The sequence below is a fragment of the Panthera uncia genome, assembly GCF_023721935.1.
Source record: "Panthera uncia isolate 11264 chromosome E2 unlocalized genomic scaffold, Puncia_PCG_1.0 HiC_scaffold_19, whole genome shotgun sequence".
Classification (NCBI taxonomy): Eukaryota; Metazoa; Chordata; class Mammalia; order Carnivora; family Felidae; genus Panthera; species Panthera uncia.
In genome coordinates this window covers 1,413,365-1,430,112 of record NW_026057588.1, presented here as the reverse complement: position 1 = coordinate 1,430,112, position 16,748 = coordinate 1,413,365, and the positions used below count along the sequence as shown (strand labels likewise).

The following is a 16,748-nucleotide window of genomic DNA, read 5'->3' as shown; positions in this document are numbered from 1 at the left end:
ATAGCCAGTTGGTCAGAAGCACAGGTGACAACCTGGACTTGTGATTGCCTCTGAAGTGGGGGAGGGGACGGGCTTATAGGACTGAGTCCTTAACCTGTGGGATCTGACAGTGTCTCCAGGTAGACAGTGTCAAAATCGAGTTGAATTATAGGACACCCAGCTGCTGTCACAGAGAATTGCTGGTAGAGGAAACACTATCACACATTTGGCAACCAGACATGTCAGAAGTATTGTGTGAATAAAAGAACAACATAGGGGGGCGCCTGGGTGGCACAGTCAGTTGGACATCCGACTTCGGCTCAGGTCATGATCTCGCAGTCTGTGAGTTCGAGCCCCGCGTCGGGCTCTGTGCTGACAGCTCGGAGCCTGGAGCCTGTTTCGGATTCTGTGTCTCCCTCTCTCTGACCCTCCCCCGTTCATGCTCTGTCTCTCTCTGTCTCAAAAATAAATAAACGTTAAAAAAAATTAAAAAAAAAAAAGAACAACATAGGAATGTGTTTTTCCAACTCAGGGACACAACAGAGCATAATGAAGATACGGAGTTTTCCAGGGCCATTCAAAGGGCACATATGCCAAAGTTCTTGGGAAAATTTGTTATTAGCATTAAAGTTTATAATGTTCCACTGTTCAAATATAACATGTATTTATTTTTTTTAATTTTGCTTGGTGTCATATCTGGTGACCGTGTTGGGCTTTACTCTGACCCTGTAAGTCTGGAAAAATAGCACTGCTCACTGCAAAGAACCACCTTTCCACACATGACCTCAGTGAGACGAAACAGGACTTCCGCCACCTCCATTTGGACCTCAGTCTGTCTAAATATTGATTAAGTTCTTCTTTCCAGTTTACCTTAACTCAGGCAAAAAAAGACCCTGCTGGATCCAAAATTACCCTCAAGCAATAACGACTGTCCTGAGCCAGCAAGACCCCATGTAATTGACCCCAGGACAATGGTCAACCCGATCTTTGCTGCCCAGCTGCACGTCCCCACAGATCTTTGTCCCACGTTTCCTTATATAAACCTAGAAGTATTTTCAGCACTTTGGAGACAGGCTTTCAGCCGTTAGTCCCTGGTCTTCTGGGTGTTGACCTCCCTGAAATAAATTCCTTTCTTGTTCCACCACCGCTTGTGTCTCTGCCTTTGGATTTTGTCAGTGGAAAGTGGCCAAACCTGGTGTGTTTGGGGACCCCTGAGCCAGGTGCTCTTGCACCCCTGTGCCCCATTTATCTAGAAGCAAGGCAGATACAGACCCTCCAAATCCCCATCCTTTCTCCCATCAATAATTACTGAATTGTTTGTACCCACTGATCAATAGGAACTGAAGGAAACCAGCATCTGTCAGTCCAAAATATGCCACTTTGGCATACTGATTATTTTGAATTAAGAACACTTGAACAGCTAATATAAGAAACACTCTGACCTTTCATTGTTTTCCTGAAAGTAGACCACCCTCCCATGTGAACGTCACCCTCCCTGTACCAGGAGGAAGACATTCCTATTACCAGAGATAGAGAATTGGGGTCCAAGATATCTATACAGACAAATCTTGTTAAACTGATCCTTATCTTCCTAGTTACTTCTTTACCAACTAGCCCAAATCTCTGTGTCTTGCCAATTCTTTACAAATTTACTGAATTTTGTCTAAAAGGTATAAAATCTTCCCACTCTACTTTTTTGGGTCTTCATTCTCTTGTGCAGGCTCCAGGGTACATGTATAAATTCAACAAAATGTGTATGCTTTTCTCCTGTGAATTTGTCTTAGGTCAGTTTAATTCTTAAGTCAAGCCAGAGACCCAAGAGGAAAGAGAATTTTCCCCTCCTACAGAACAATGCTTGTTAATATGACCTAACCAAACTTTACTTAAGCGTCTCTCCTTCCCTTGAGGTGCCTGGCTGACTCAGTCAGAAGAGATGTGACTCTTGATCTTGGGGTCATAAGTTTGAGCCCCATATGGGGTGTAGAGATTGCTTAAATAAATAAAACTTTAAGAGGGGTGCCTGGGTGGCTCAGTTGGTTGAGCATCCAGTTTTGGCTCAGGTCATGATCTCGCGGTTTGTGAGTTCGGGCCCCGCGTCGGGCTCTGTGCTGACAGCTCAGAGCCTGTAGCCTGCTTCGGATTCTGTGTCTCCCTCTCTCTCTGCCCCTCCCCTGCTCATACTCTGTCTCTCTCTGTCTCTCAAAAATAAATAAATGTTTTTTAAAAATTAAAAAATAAAATAAAACTTTAAGAAAAGCTTCTCTCCTTCCCCAAAACTCAGAATTTAGACCTCTCTTGAGCATTATAATTCATAATAACCCCACCATTACAACAGACCCTCCTAAGAGTAGGGAACTTCAAGGTAAAACATTCTCTGATCATCTATAGGTCTTGCCACATGCTCATCCATTCTCCTATACCTGTTTGTGTGTGTGTGTGTGTGTGTGTGTGTGTGTGTGTGTTTTTCCTAGACCTGCTTCCGCCTTGAAATAAAATCTCTTCTCTGTCTGGCTTTAGAGACATTCGCAGATCATGTGGTTGGAACATTATAATATAATAATTGTCTCAAGTAAAACCTGTCTTTACCTAAGTTTGATTTTTTTTTAATTTGGCAGTGGTAAATATTTCAGTTGATTCATATTTTTTTAAAAAAATGTTTTTAATGTTTATTTATTTTTGAAGGAGAGAGAAACAGAGTGTGAAGGGGGGGGTACAGAGAGAGGGAGACACAGAATCTGAAGCAGGCTCCAGGCTTTGAGCTGTCAGCACAGAGCCCGACACGGGGCTTGAACCCACAAACCGCAAGATCATGACCTGACCCGAAATCAGATGCTCAACTGACTGAGCCACCCAGGCGCCCCTTAGTTGATTCATCTATGTTAAGAAATATTTATTCTCTATTTTTGTGTTACCAGGTTTAATATATGTTCATCAGGTCAAATTAGTTCCTGTGTTTTTCACATTTTTGAATCTTTAATAAATGGCATCTGGTTTTATTTATTTATTTTTTGAGAGAGAGACAGAGAGAGAGAGAGAGAGAGCGTGCACGTGTACGCGTGCAAGTCGGGCAGGGGCAGAGGAAAAGAGAAAGAGAGAGAATCTTAAGCAGACTTGATGCTCAGCACAGAGTCCTGACTCAGGGCTTGATCTCATGACTGTGAGACCATGACCTGAGCAGAAATCAAGAGTTGGATGCTTAACTGACTGAGCCACCCAGGTACCCCAAGTGGTATCTGTTTTTAAGTGACATCACAGGGAGACATGTCAAAACTTTCCTATGGATGAGGAAATATCCTCTGTAACTTCTTGTGAATATACTTATTTTGCTCTCTTGACAATTTTACAAGCAATAAAACTCCTTATAAACAAATAGATTCATGACTCTCACCTATTATTAACTTCTCTATTGTTATGGGTTTAATGAAATGTTCCACTGTAAACTCATTTATTTGCTTGGGATTATGGAAGTCCATACTGAAACTTCTTTCTTGTCAACACAGTATAAGCAAGGAAAAATAATTTCCATCTACTCTTCTGAGCTCTTGGCTGAGACCCCTGTAATAAAAGATAGATTAACAGGGGAAAAAAGATGTTCAGTAACACGTATACTTCCTCTATACATGGGAGAGACACAGGGAAAAATGAGTAACTCCCCAAGTAGCCTCAGCCACCTGCTTAAATATGACCTTCAGCTAAAGACAAAAGAAATATGGGGCAACGCCAGCTATGAAGAGTTTATCCAAGAAAGCTGGGTAAACAAGGATTAAGTTTGTTATGCTTCTGATCAAATTTTTGTGTAGGGCCATCCTTCTCTTCCTCTACAGAGGAGACACCCTTTACAAGTAGAGATTTCCTTTAAAAGTAATTCCCCTTATGAAAGGATAACTTCCACTCTGTTCTGAGCTTCTCCTGTGTCTCCTGTTTCTCAAAATAAGCAGCTCAAAATAATCCTTACAGCAAAAGGGTGTATTTGGGGATGGCATATTCTAATGCCCTTCAATGACTAGTTAGCCATATCACATCACAGAATAATCTACCTTTTAAAGATCTCAAAATCTCTCCCAGGGGCTCAGTCTATGGAGCTGTATGACTCTTGGTCTCTGGTTTGTGAATTCAAGCCCCACGCTGGGTGTAAATATTACTTTAAAAAACTCAAATCTTGGGATGCCTGGGTGGCTCAGTCCGTTAAGCATCCAACTCTTGATTTTGGCTCAGGTCATGATTTCGTGGTTCGTGAGATGGAGTCCCATATCAGGCTCTGCACTGATGGTCCAGGGGCTGCTTGGGATTCTTTCTCCCTCTCTCTCTGCCCCTTCCTCTCCCACTTGTGCTCTCTCTCTCTCTCAAAATAAATAAATAAACTTAAAGAAATTAAATCTTAAAAAAAAAAAATCCCTCCCAGATACCATATATATTTTTAATGTACTAATATATCATCATATCATCATGTATCCACTTTGGGGTCATGCCAGGATATTTTCATTTTACCTGAAAATATTTTAAATATGCTAATTTCCTATCTAAACATTATCATATTTCAATTGATTACCATTTCTGTGGTGAAATCTTCCATATCTAGGGATGTAAGAGAATCACTTATTTCATGATAGATGTTAATTCACAGATATTGCCATAAAAATTATTGAGGGCAAAAACAAGGCTATTAGAAATTTGAAAATCCAGTTTTGCTTTTTGTAGGGTTTAAATAAAACCCTAAATAAATACCCTTAGATATATTGCAAAATTAATTATTTTTTAGGTGAAAGTAAATTGAAATGTCTTTTAAGGACTATATAGTGTACAGGCTTTGTTATCCACATCTGCCAGAACATTGAGAAATAGAAAACAAAGAAAACCACTGAAATATACTACAATTTTTTAAAAGTAACCCTGCACCCAACATGGGGCTAAAACTCACCACCACAAAATCAAGAGTTGCATGCCCTACCAGCTGAACCAACCAGGTGGCCCACTACCACGTTTAGAATAAAAAAAAAAAAAAAAAAAAAAAAAAAAGAAAAAAAAAAACATGCTTTTTAACCACCTTCAGAGTGATAGTAAAGTGAATTTGAAATTACGTTATATTTAGAAATTATTGACTTAACCATATTGTGATGTCAACAACGTTTATCTCGAATGCATTTGAGTATAATTATCTCGTGTGGAACAATATAGTAAGTATAAAAAGAGCGATGTAATTTAATCTTTGTTTTAAAGTTATTGCTTTTTTAAAAGTAATAAATTATCACATGCCTTAGCCCTCCAAGCCCTACACCTCAGGTCTTGTCCCTGGGTAAGTCTCTGGAACACAGCACAGGGTTGAGTCTGACTCCGAGGTGAATGGGGAGTATAAACGGAAATGTTGGCCTGGGTGCACTTGTGAAATTGCACATTCCGCCCAGGCAGAATCTGCATTTCACACTCCAGTTTGCATCCATTTGCAGTTCAGTTGTTTAACTTAACTTTAATTGCAACAGTGTTCCAGGATCCAGCCACCGCCCACATCCACCCCGCACCGAGGTCCCAGCTCCCAAGATCACTGAGTTGCTTCATCCTCTCTGGCGGGACTCGTGGCTTTTGACTTGAATCGTTTTCAGCTGTGAAGAGGAAAACATCTGACTTTCCAACATAAGTGGCGCCCACAAAACTCTAAGCTTTTACCTTAAAATTGTTTGAAACATTAACTTGAAATAGAAAGTGCCGCTTCCCAGGATAAAGACCAAGCTGACTCCAGCACTCCCAAGCCCCGAAAACCCGGGAGGGAATCCCAGATCCGGCGCTGGAGTCGGCCCCGCCCACGCCTGTCCTCTCCGCGCGCATCATCTCTATGGTTACCGCCAGCCCCTGAGACCCCGCCTCCCGCTCCCGCCGACCTTACGCTAGCCGGGTTTCGCTCTGCGCCCTGCACAGGCCCCGCCTCTTCCCTTTGCGCGCGCGCGATTGCCTGCAGACCCGGAAGCGGGTTCCGTGGAGCGGTGGCCAGTCTGTGGAGTGTGAGTTTCGTCTTTCTTGTTTAAACTTGCGCCTCGCAGTCTCCCTTCCTCTGTCCCCGGGGTCTGGGGGCCGCTAAAATCTCCGCACCACCTCCTCCAGTCCAAGTAAATTCAGACGTCTCCGTGGGAGGCCGGGGGCTTCCCTTTTTGTTTGGAATTCGCGAGGTGGATGTTCGCTGCTCTCTGCCCCTAGAGGGCAGCGCCGGGCCGCCCCCTCGGGAGAGGCTGGTCCTTACCTGCGCCCTGAGATTCTGGAGAGCTCAGCCCTCTCCGGAGGCACGCTCACTTCCTCTCACCTCGCGTCTCTCTCAGCCGGCTCCTCTTAGTTCCCCAGGCCTCACCTTGTGCTGGGGAGGACTAGAAAGGGCCTGTCTTGAGACGGACCGTGCACCCGGCGCTGGATAATGTGCTTTTGTGGGAGGTGGGCATCCAGTTACACCCCACTCCTGGGTGAGAGGAATCCGGAGGAGAGGGACTGCCCATCTTAAAAACAAAAGTCAGTTATTTTACCAGCAAAATGATTTTATTCTGGAAGAAGCAGAGGAAGTGCAGTTCGGGACATGCATGGAGTGGTGAATTATTGGCAAGTTGGGAGAGAAAGGGAAGGTCAGCTCTAATTTTTAGGAGGAAATTGGGGAGGGTTTTTTGTTTTTTATTTATTTTTTTAAAGAGAGAGCGCGTGCGCGAGAGCACGAGCGGGGGACGAGCAGAGAGGGAGACCGAGAATCCCAAGCGGGTTCCGTGTTGTCAGCACAGAGCCTGATGAAGGGCTCACACTTAGGAACTGCGAGATCATGACCTGAGCTGAAATCAAGGAGTCGGAGGCTTAATTGAGCCACCCAGGCGCCCCCGGGGGGAGTTTTAAACGGAAGTTCATTGGAGAAGAACCAAGAGTTGAAGGTTGTGGCGGTTTTTCAGTGGCTGCAGGTGGTGGTCAGTGCGTCTGTTGGTGGAGCAGGAAGGGATCTTCCTTTATTTTCTTACAAGCAGGAGATGAAATTCCCATGTGAAAAAGGACCTCCCTTGTTAAAGTAATTCTTCTGTTCGTTCTTCCTGCTGGTTAAGCAGGCTACAGGGGGTGGTACTTGCCAGAGAGCTCCCACTTCAGGGTTTCCCTCCTCCACTTTAAATGACGTTTCCTTATTTATTTTCACAAGACCTACCGAGAGAATTACAGAAAAATGAATGAGGGAGAACCAGAAGCAGATGGCAAAGTTGCAGCAGTGGGAGAAAAGAAGGTTGAGAAATTTAGAGTAAAAAGGAAATCTCCAGAGGGATGATGGGGAGCAAAATGTAGAGAGGGGCAACAGGAGCGTGGGTAACAAAGGGGAAGGCACTTCACTTGGAGCCTAGGGAGAGGTTGAAAGAGTTGGAGTCCTGGCAGCCTGCGCGATGTGGTGCTGAGAGGAAAGAAGGGGCCAATGGGAGGAGACCAGAGGAACGGAGGGAGAAACAGCCGGGAGGGAGCCCAGCAAGCTGGGGGTGCCAGAGAGTGGGGACAGAGGGAGAGTAGCAGGGAAAGAGCACACTTAACTGGGAGAGCAGATGGGAGCTGGGGAGGAAAGAGAAATGCATGAACATTGGGGACAATCAGAAAGGTTGGGGAGAAAGCAACAAGAAGGGGAACAGGTTACAGAATGGGTCAGAACAAGTGTGCAAGAAGAAACCCAGAGGAGAGAAACGGCAGGACAGGAGAGGGGAACAGAATGCGCAGAAACCCAAGGGGAAAATGGAAAAGCAAACCAAAAGAAAAAAAAGAAAAGGGGTTGGGGGAGAGATAAATATTGAGAGAAGGAAAGACAGTAGTGAGCAAAGTAATCCAGATGAATGGTGAATTGGTTGGATATGGATGATGAAGTATGTTACGTTACATATGGCTTTATAATATAATACACTTAAAATTAGAATAAATTATGCAGATAAGGGTGAGGATTGCAAAACTCCTTTCTAAAAAGCCTGTGCATCTTATAATTATTTGCTTCAGAATATACCTTCCATTTGCAATCCCTGTTCAGCCAGGAAGGCAGAGACTTCACTCAGTCATGGGTCACCCTCTTCCCTTTGTCTGGGCTCGGAGGATAGAAGTGGGGCGAGAAATGGCCCTCATCACACGCTGCCTTTTTATGGAACATGAAAACTGAAAACTGTTGCTTCTTTGTAATGGATTTTACTTTTTTCTTCCTGATTCGCTTATATTTACATCATTTTCCTTTTTGAAGCTTGAAATACATCTTTATACTTTCCTATAAATAATTAACTTCTGAAGTGAGCTTTGAAAGCATCCTATAAACAGTTTCTGGCATTCTTTTCTAAGCATGACCTTGCCATTTTTAAAAATTTTGGTCTCATACTTCATTGTTTAAAAAAAAATGTTTTTTTAACTTTTCTTTTTTAAGTTTATTGTGTTTGGTTCAGACAGGTCTGTAAGCTCTCTCTTTGTCATGTATATTGAGAACTTCCTTTAGTATCTAGTATAATTTTAGACTGTTCCAGTGTGTACTTCGTAAACATGTCAGTAATCTCTTCTGTAAGTCGAAACCTGGTTTAAGCTGTCACTTTAATATTCAGTTTTCTTACCTTTTATGTGATCTTTTGAAACAGTGGGCCATGCATGAGCTACCGAATAGATATTCCCCTCAAGTTCCTCTTGCCTGCTTTTTGCAAATATTGAAGAATGGGCTGATTTACTTGGAAATGTCACCTAACAGAGCCCATCTGTTCCTGATGAGGAAATTCGTGTCTTGTTTCTATAGGTGGCCGCCTTGCAGTGTTTACAGCAGCAATTCATTATGTGTTCAAAATTCTGAATTTTGTAAATGTTTTAGTGTGATGTTCTGGATAAGGGGAGTTTAGTGCCTGAGCACACAGCGATTATACCTTGAGATAAAAGTTTCCTAAGGGCGCCTGGCTGGCTCATTTGGTAGAGCGTGTGACTCTTTTTAATTTTTCTTTAAATGTTTTTATTCATTTTTGAGAGACCAAAAGAGACAGCACGAGCAGGCAAGGGGCAGAGAGAGAGGGAGACACAGAAGCAGCCTCCAGGCTCTGAGCTGTCAGCACAGAGCCCCGACACAGGGCTCGAACTTACGAACATTGAGATCATGACCTGAGTTGAAGTCAGACACTTAACCAACTGAACCACACAAGTGCCCCTAGCATGCAACTCTTGATCTCAGGGTCATGAGTTCAAGCCTAACACTGGGCTTAGAGATTATTTAAAAAGAAAAAAATAAAGGAAAAGAAAAGAAATGGAAGTTTCCTTAGCCCAGACATGTGAAAGATGGTCCTGGAATTTTTAAGAGAGAAGAGTGATGTGGGCAAACTCTGCCCACTGGGCCATTCAGGCCACCCTATCAGAATTCAGTTATACCCAGTTTTGCTTACTCAACGCAGACCTTCTCAGGATAACTTGGTGAAATGACTCCCTTGTGGGCCTCAGTGAGCCCAGCTCAACATGGAGATGACGGACTAGACAGACACTGGATTTGAGCAACACTGAGCCCTGACTTCATTGGCAGAATACAACGCATATCTCGTGTGGCAGTTCTTGGACAGAGTGCCCAGATGTCAGTAGAATTGTAAATGGGTCCCAGTCCTCCAAAAATGAAACACAGAACACTAGGATGGAGGCAGAGACACAGACTCTGAGTCACAGTCACCCCTCTCTCTGCAGCAGGGGTGACTCTCTCGGCAGAGTATGTCCCTCCCTGGCATTGAACCCTCTGCTGGCTCCATCGTCACCAGGACAGAATACAGACTCACTGTGACTGCACAGCCCGAATCGTCAGGCCCTGCCAGTGTCTCCAGCCTCGTCCTGGGACCTTACCCTCTCCTCACAGTTCGCTGTGCCCCAGTCACGATCACCTTTTCTCTGTTCCCAAACACCAGCCTTTTCTGTCACAGGTCCTCGTCCCTGCTCTGACCTGATGTCCCTAAACCATGTCAGCTCTGGCCCTTCCTCTTCCTTCAGGTTTAGGCTCAGAGATGTCTCTCCAGGCTCTCCAGCCCGACACTTCAAGTGCCCTTCCCCAGCCATCTGTCGTGTTATGCAGGTTGAATCGTCTCCATTGAGTCTTTCCTGTTTTGTCTCAGCTGGAGGGAGCACGAAGTCCCTCCTTCCCAGGCTGGCGGCTGCACCTCACTTTGGGCTTGGGTTGAGCTGCCGGGCCTGTGGTAGAGCTGAGTAGTCCTCGGGGAAGACCAAGGAGGCCGGGCAGGTGGTGATGCTCATGCCAGTATTTGTTCTGGGAATTTCAGTTAATGGATCGAAATCTCCTGTGGCTGCTTATTTACTCAAGAGCAGAAGGACGTACCGGGGCCTGGAAGGCCCTACAGACCAGGGGTCCCCACGTGTTCACCTGCTGCATCACTGCCCTTCACCAGCTCCCAGGTGGCCCGGGCTGTGCACGTCACCAGGGACCGCTGCATCCTGGGCGGGGGCTTGGCTTCCAGCAGTTATCTGCTCAGAGTCAAGAGTCTCAGTTTCCCTTCAGGAGGGTGAGGACGAGGTCAGGAGCCTCAGGGGACATAAAATCGGCACCACGTAGAACTAGAGGTTCTTGCAACTTGCTGTGAGTGGGGAGGGGAGACCTGGTGGCCTCTGGGAAGAGATCTGGGGCCTCTCTGTCTCTCGCGTCCCACCACACTGGATCTGGCCAACCTTTGACTGTTTTTCAACTGGACTCCCTGTTGTCCCCACTTGCTCACAAGTGTTCCCTGGCGGGGCCACCTCGTTGGTGTCCATACTGAAGACCCGGTGTCCTTCACTCTGCACTCGTGTCCGTTACTGGTGTGGTGCCCGTGCCTCTTGGCCCAGTTTGCTCAGCCGCATGTCGAGGAGAGGTGGGAAGATGGGGAAAATGGAAGTGAGGCGAGAGGGGTGTGCGGGAGGGAAGCGGAAGCAAGTGTGGGCCCCCAGATGGCCCAGGGAACGGTGTGTGCGTGTGTCCCGGGCATGGCTGTGCGGTGAGGGGTGTGTGGACCTGTTGGGAAGGGGTGTCTAGGTTCCTGCGGGAACACCGGGAAGTGGTTTGTGGGTGGTTGTGGGGCTGCATGGGTCCGTTTGGGGAGCCGTTGTCGTGGCCCAGGTTCCCCCGGACCCAGATGCTGAGGCTGAGATTTGCCAGCTGGGGTTTAATTGGGAAACTTGATGACACTTGAGGAGACACGAAAAGGAGAGGGATTAGGCAGAGGCACATTCCCCTGTGATGTTGTTCGAGCCACAGGGAGCTCTGGCCGCAGCTGGATGGTGCCTCGGTCCTACGGGTTGGGGGGAGTCTGGGAATCTGTTCCACACAGTAACCTGTGTGGAGTCTGTGCAAGAATCATCGTCTGACACAGAGGATTTGGAGGGAAGGTCTCAGAGAACCTTCTGGATTATTCTGTGTTGCAAGTCAAGAAGGATTCAGATGCATTTTGGAAGATCTAAGTGAGAGTTTTGAATGTTTAAGAAGATATTGGGGTCTCATGGGGGCTCATGCATCCTTGTAGACATCTGTTGACAGGTAGGAGAGTGGTCTGAGTGAAGGACTCTTGACTCTTTTTTTCTTTAATCTCGACACCCAATGCGAGGCTCGAACTCACGACCCCAACCAAGATCAGGAGTCGCACGTTCTACTGACTGAGCCAGCCAGGCGCACTGGATTTGGCTTTCTGTGCCTCCCCTGCACCTGGTCAGCTGCTCTGTCCCTCACGATGAAGACTGTTCCGAGGGCAAACAATACCCCTGCGCATTTCAGTGCCCCCAAATGAAGGCCATGCGAGAGGTTGCACCACTGTCGTTTTGTGTGTTGCTGAGCCACAGACTGTTCCCGGGTCGCCAGCCCCACCCACTACCTCAGGACCGGATGGGATCCTTCCTCCACTCCATCTCGAGTTTGTACGTGTCAGGAAATAATTTCAGTCAGCACACGCAGATGGTGGTTTCGCCCGTCTTCCACATGCACGTGCACGCCTCCCCCCCAAAGCCGCTTATTCACTGTCTTCGTTGAATCTTTCTTTAAACCCAAACATTCTCAGGGCGTCTGGGTGGCTCAGTCGGTTAAGCGTCCAACTTCGGCTTAGGTCGTGATCTCATGACTTGTGAGTTCGAGCCCCACATTGGGGTCTGCACTGAGCGTACAGAACCTTCTTGGGCTTCTCTTTCTCTTCCTCTCTCCCAGCCCCTCCCTGCTCATGTGCTCTCTCTCGCTCGTTCTCCCTCCCTCCCTCCCTTCAAATAGACTTAAAAAAATTGTTTTAAATAACAAAACGTTCTCTATTAACTAATTTCCCCTCTGGTAAGCCCTTCTCTTCCTTACTCCCTTTCATTTTTTTTTTCATGTTTCAAGTTTTTATTTAAATTCTAGTTTTTAACATACAGCGTAATATTAGTTTCAGGAGCAGAATGCAGTGATTCATCACCTACATACGACACCCAGTGCTCAGCACAACAAGTGGCCTCCTTAATGCGCATCCCACCCCGTGCTCCCTTTCAGGACACAAGACCCTAAAAGCCTGCTTCCACTGTCTTCAAATCTGGTCTCCACTCGTCTCGTGAACCCCATCTGGTCAAGCTTTCAACAGCTACCGTGCCCCTGAGACTTTGTCTTTCAGAGCCACAGCGACCCTATTTCTCAGTCCAGGATTGAATGTCCTGTCTTTATTTTGCTTTTCCTGTCAGGGGCAGGTGGCAGATGTGACCACTCCCTCTTCCTCGACACACTTTTTTTTCTTAGTTTGAGGACATCTCGCTAAGCTTTACTACCCTATTTACTTGTTGGTTTCCCCGATCACTGGTCACCGCTTAGCTTCCCTGCTGGTGTCTGCTGAACTCCCTGGTCTCCGAGTGTGGGGCACCCCGCAGCTGAGTCCTTGAACCTCTTCTCTCTGGCTACACCCCTGCCTTTCCTTACCACTTCATCTCCTGGTTCTCAGCACCACCTGCATGTCTCCTGGTTTCCACTTCCACCAGACTTCTGCCCTGGACTCCGTCCCGTGTCCAGCCGCCTCGACATCTCTGCTAGGACGTCTGGGGCACATCCATCTTAACTTGTCCAGAACTGACTCGACCTCCCCCAGTCACCCTCCCCCTGCACCCTCCACATTTTGGTTAAGGGCAACCCTCTACTTCCTGGGGCTTAGTGAACAGCTTGGCATAATTCTAAATATGAGATACTACATTATTTGTAAATATTTGAATGTGTATGATGAAAAAAATCTGATGTTTGCTTCAAATGAGAGGAGGAACATATCGTTTCTTTCAAGACATGGGGGGCAAATGTTGGAAGACACGCCCTTCCGGATCTGCCTCCCCAGGTGCCTGTCTGTCCTCCTCCCCTGCTGGTCTCCTCACCCCACTGCTGCCACACAGGCCTCTTCCCCTCTCCTGGGGCCAGGCTTGCTCCTGCCTGAGGGCCTCCCGGGGCCTGTCCCTCTGCCTGGTACTGTGTGGCCCCTCAGAGGCAGGTGGCTAACAAGCTCCCTCCCCTGGGTCCTCGTTCTGATGCCACCTTCTCAGCGGAGCCTCTCGGACCCCCTCCCAGAGAGTCCCTTTAAATGGCCAAGGGGAGACAGGGCCTGATCTCAGTCCTAGTTAAAGTGCCTGGGGGGTTTCTGATGTGTCTCCAGTGCTGAGCACCAAGGCTGTGGTGCTGCATGTCTGAGGCTGACATCAGCCCCTGACCCAGGGAGAGGTGAGGGGGCCCGGCTCTGCGTGGGGTGTGATCGGGGCAGGCCTGTGACCTGCAGGGGAGGGTCAGGTCCCGCCCAGGTCCCCACTGATGCCGTGTGCGGGGGCTTCACCAGGGCGGGACCCGGTTCTGAAGAAGAAGGGTGGGAAGGTCACTTGCTGGCCTCTGGAGGAGTTCACTGTCCCGGGGCACCCCCCGTGTTTTCACACGGAGAGGCCTTCCCGTGTGAGGCTGCAGGACGGGAAGGACCCAGACTGACTCTAAGCATTAAGCCGCGTTTTCTTGACACTTAGGATTGAATTCCCAAGCCTGATCCTGCCTGAGGAAGAATCCTGGAAAGGGAGGAAGAGCAAAGGAAAGGAGTCGGGAATGGCTGTCTGTCAGGTGAAGTCATATCCTGGGTCGATTTCCTGTCTCTCATTCCTGCAAGGCCCTTCTTGGACTTGCTAACCTTGTCTGAGTCTGAAGTGTTTGTCCACACTCCCCCGGGCCTTCCCGCCCCCGTCCCTCTCCTCTGCACTTAGATTCCAGCTCATCGTGACCCAGGGACCGGAGCCTATGAGGAGGGCCCTTTGTGTCGTGGAGAGTCGACTCCTCTTACTTCAGTAAATTTGAGTGTGTGTGTGTGTGCACGTGTGCGTGTGCAGGGACGCACAAGCCTGTAGTATTTACAGACATTATCATTACTTCATAAATAAGTTTATGAATTTTTGAAGTTAAATCTTAAGTATTTGCATGACTTTACATGTTTTCTACACTATCACATTAATGAGTTAAATAGCACAAGAGTGACATTTATGTGCGTGTGCGTGTGCATGCACAGATACAATGACCATGCTGTTAGCCTTAAACTTGTCTCTAACTGTTTCAGGAATCCCTCTCTCAACATTCTTTTCATGCTATCTGGTATATATGTTTCGTTGTTTAGGTTCAGTTCCAAAGCCTAAATGTCTGGGTTCTGGAGCTTTTTCTGCCATTTCTTAGAGCATTTGACCTTGGGCAGGCTTCGGGGAATGTGTGTGACACAGTTGTCTCCTCGGTAAGATGGGAACAGATCTGTATGATGAGTGATGTCGATGTCAATGGGAGTTAGTGCGTGGAAAGCATTTAGCATGATGGCTAGCATGTGGGAAGTCTTCAAGAGCCTTTACTCACTGTGGCCTTCCTCTAAAGCCATCATGGGTATTGTCTTCTCTGAAGATAACACTCATGCCTTTGCTCATCTAGATATTGAATATCACTCATTGTGACATTGATAGATATCACAACGTGATGGATAACACTTCTAGATAACCTTATATTGATTTTCTATTTTTAAAAAAAATTTTTTAATCTTTATTTATTTTTGAGAGAGAGAGAGCACGTGCGCACAAATGGGGGAGGAACAGAGAGGGAGACACAGAATCCAAAGGAGGCTCCAGGCTCTGAGCTGTCAGCACATAGCCCGACGTGGGGTTCGAACTCATGAACTACAAGATCATGACCTGAGCTGAAGCCGGGTGTTTAACCAACTGAGCCACCCAGGCGCCCTATTTTTTTTTTAAGTTTATTATTATTAATAATATTATTTTTTTTTTTTTTAGTAATCTCTGCACCCAACGTGGGGCTCAAACTCACAACCCCAAGATCAAGAGTCGCATGCTCCCAATGGGCACCCCTGATTTTCTGTTTTTATATTTCTTATATTGTCCACAAAAATGAAAAAAGCCATATTGATTTAGAGGCCATCCTAACCTCTTATGGGAACGTGTAATAAGCCAAAATTGGGGACACATAACTTGCTCAGAAATACCTTACATAGATCTGTAAGAAAACCTACTTCATCTGAATTGATCCTTACACGTTTCTCGTCTTCCTGTTTTGTGTGCAGATAACTCTCCCCGTAGCTCCTTGGTGAAATGTGTTCTCATTTCAGGGATGGTTGACCTTCAGGGATGTGGCCATAGAGTTCTCTCAGGAGGAGTGGGAGTGCCTGGACCCCGCTCAGAGGGCCTTGTACAGGGACGTGATGCTGGAGAACTACAGGAACCTGGTCTCCCTGGGTGAGGAAAACTTCCCTCCAGAAGTGGAGATCTGCCCTTGGGTGTCTGCATTCTCCTCCTTGGAGCCCCTGTCTTACTTGACTGAGATTGAAGTCCTGTTGCCTCAGATACGAAAAGCCTCATAACGTGGTATCTGGACTTGACACTTACACTTTTGTCAGATGATTTGCACACTTAATCAGGCATGCTGCCAGAACTTAAGTATTCGTAAAACCTTATGAAAAGCTTAAAATACCCAATTCCTTTTTTTTTCTCCCCCTGTGCTGTTGATTCACTGGTTCTTACAAGAGAGCGAGATCCTCGTGTAAACTGTTCTGTAAGTATTCAGAGGAGGCAGTCAGAGGATGAATTTTTTGTTTTTTAGCTCTACTGAGGTATAACTGGCAAAGAAAATTGTAATATATTGAAAGGGTACACTGTAGTGATTTGACATACATATACATTGTGAAAGGATTTCCATAATCAAGTTAATTAACACACGTTACGTCACATATTTACTTTTTAAAAAATTTTTTGGTGAGGACACTTAAGTTCTATTCTCTTAGCAAATTTCAGTGATACGATATTACCAATTGTAGTCACCATGTTGTACGTTAGCTCTGCGGACCTTGTTCAGCACGTGGCTGAAATTTTGTCCCCTTTTACCAACCTTACCCCATGTCCCCTATGCCTCCCCCTCAGCAGCCACCCATCCTACTCTGTTTTCTAAGCATGGCTTCTTGCCTGGTCTCCACACTCCCTCCCTATTACCTGTCTTACATTTTGGCCACACACCCACACTGTAATTCCTACAGTTAATTCCTATAATTCCATCGTGGGACAGCATGATGGTGTTTGCCACGTCAGTCCCTTCTTTTTTCCCAAGGTTGGAATTCTGACTGCCCTGGCACATTTACCCCTCCGTGGATTGGCAAATACCATCGCTTCTCTCATGTGCTCATTACCTCCTGCCCTCCGCTCCTGACCTTCCTTCTTTCTGACCTTCCCTCACACGGTACCTCCATCTGGATGGACCACACTGTTCCTTACTAGCTTATGAATTGTGTAGAACTTGAACACCCTGA

The 16,748-nt window shown here is 46.5% G+C and overlaps 1 protein-coding gene across 1 annotated transcript in view; it reads left to right on the top strand.

Annotated features, from left to right (window-relative positions):
• Positions 1-5,845: 5,845 nt before the first annotated feature.
• Positions 5,846-16,748, top strand: part of LOC125915635 (zinc finger protein 665-like) — a 21,757-nt gene continuing 10,854 nt past the window's right edge. The window contains exons 1-3 of the mRNA XM_049621568.1: positions 5,846-5,972; positions 13,936-14,026; positions 15,558-15,684. Of these exons, the coding sequence (XP_049477525.1) occupies positions 14,012-14,026; positions 15,558-15,684 (142 nt within the window). The 5' untranslated portion in view covers positions 5,846-5,972; positions 13,936-14,011. The remainder of the gene's footprint in view (positions 5,973-13,935; positions 14,027-15,557; positions 15,685-16,748) is intronic.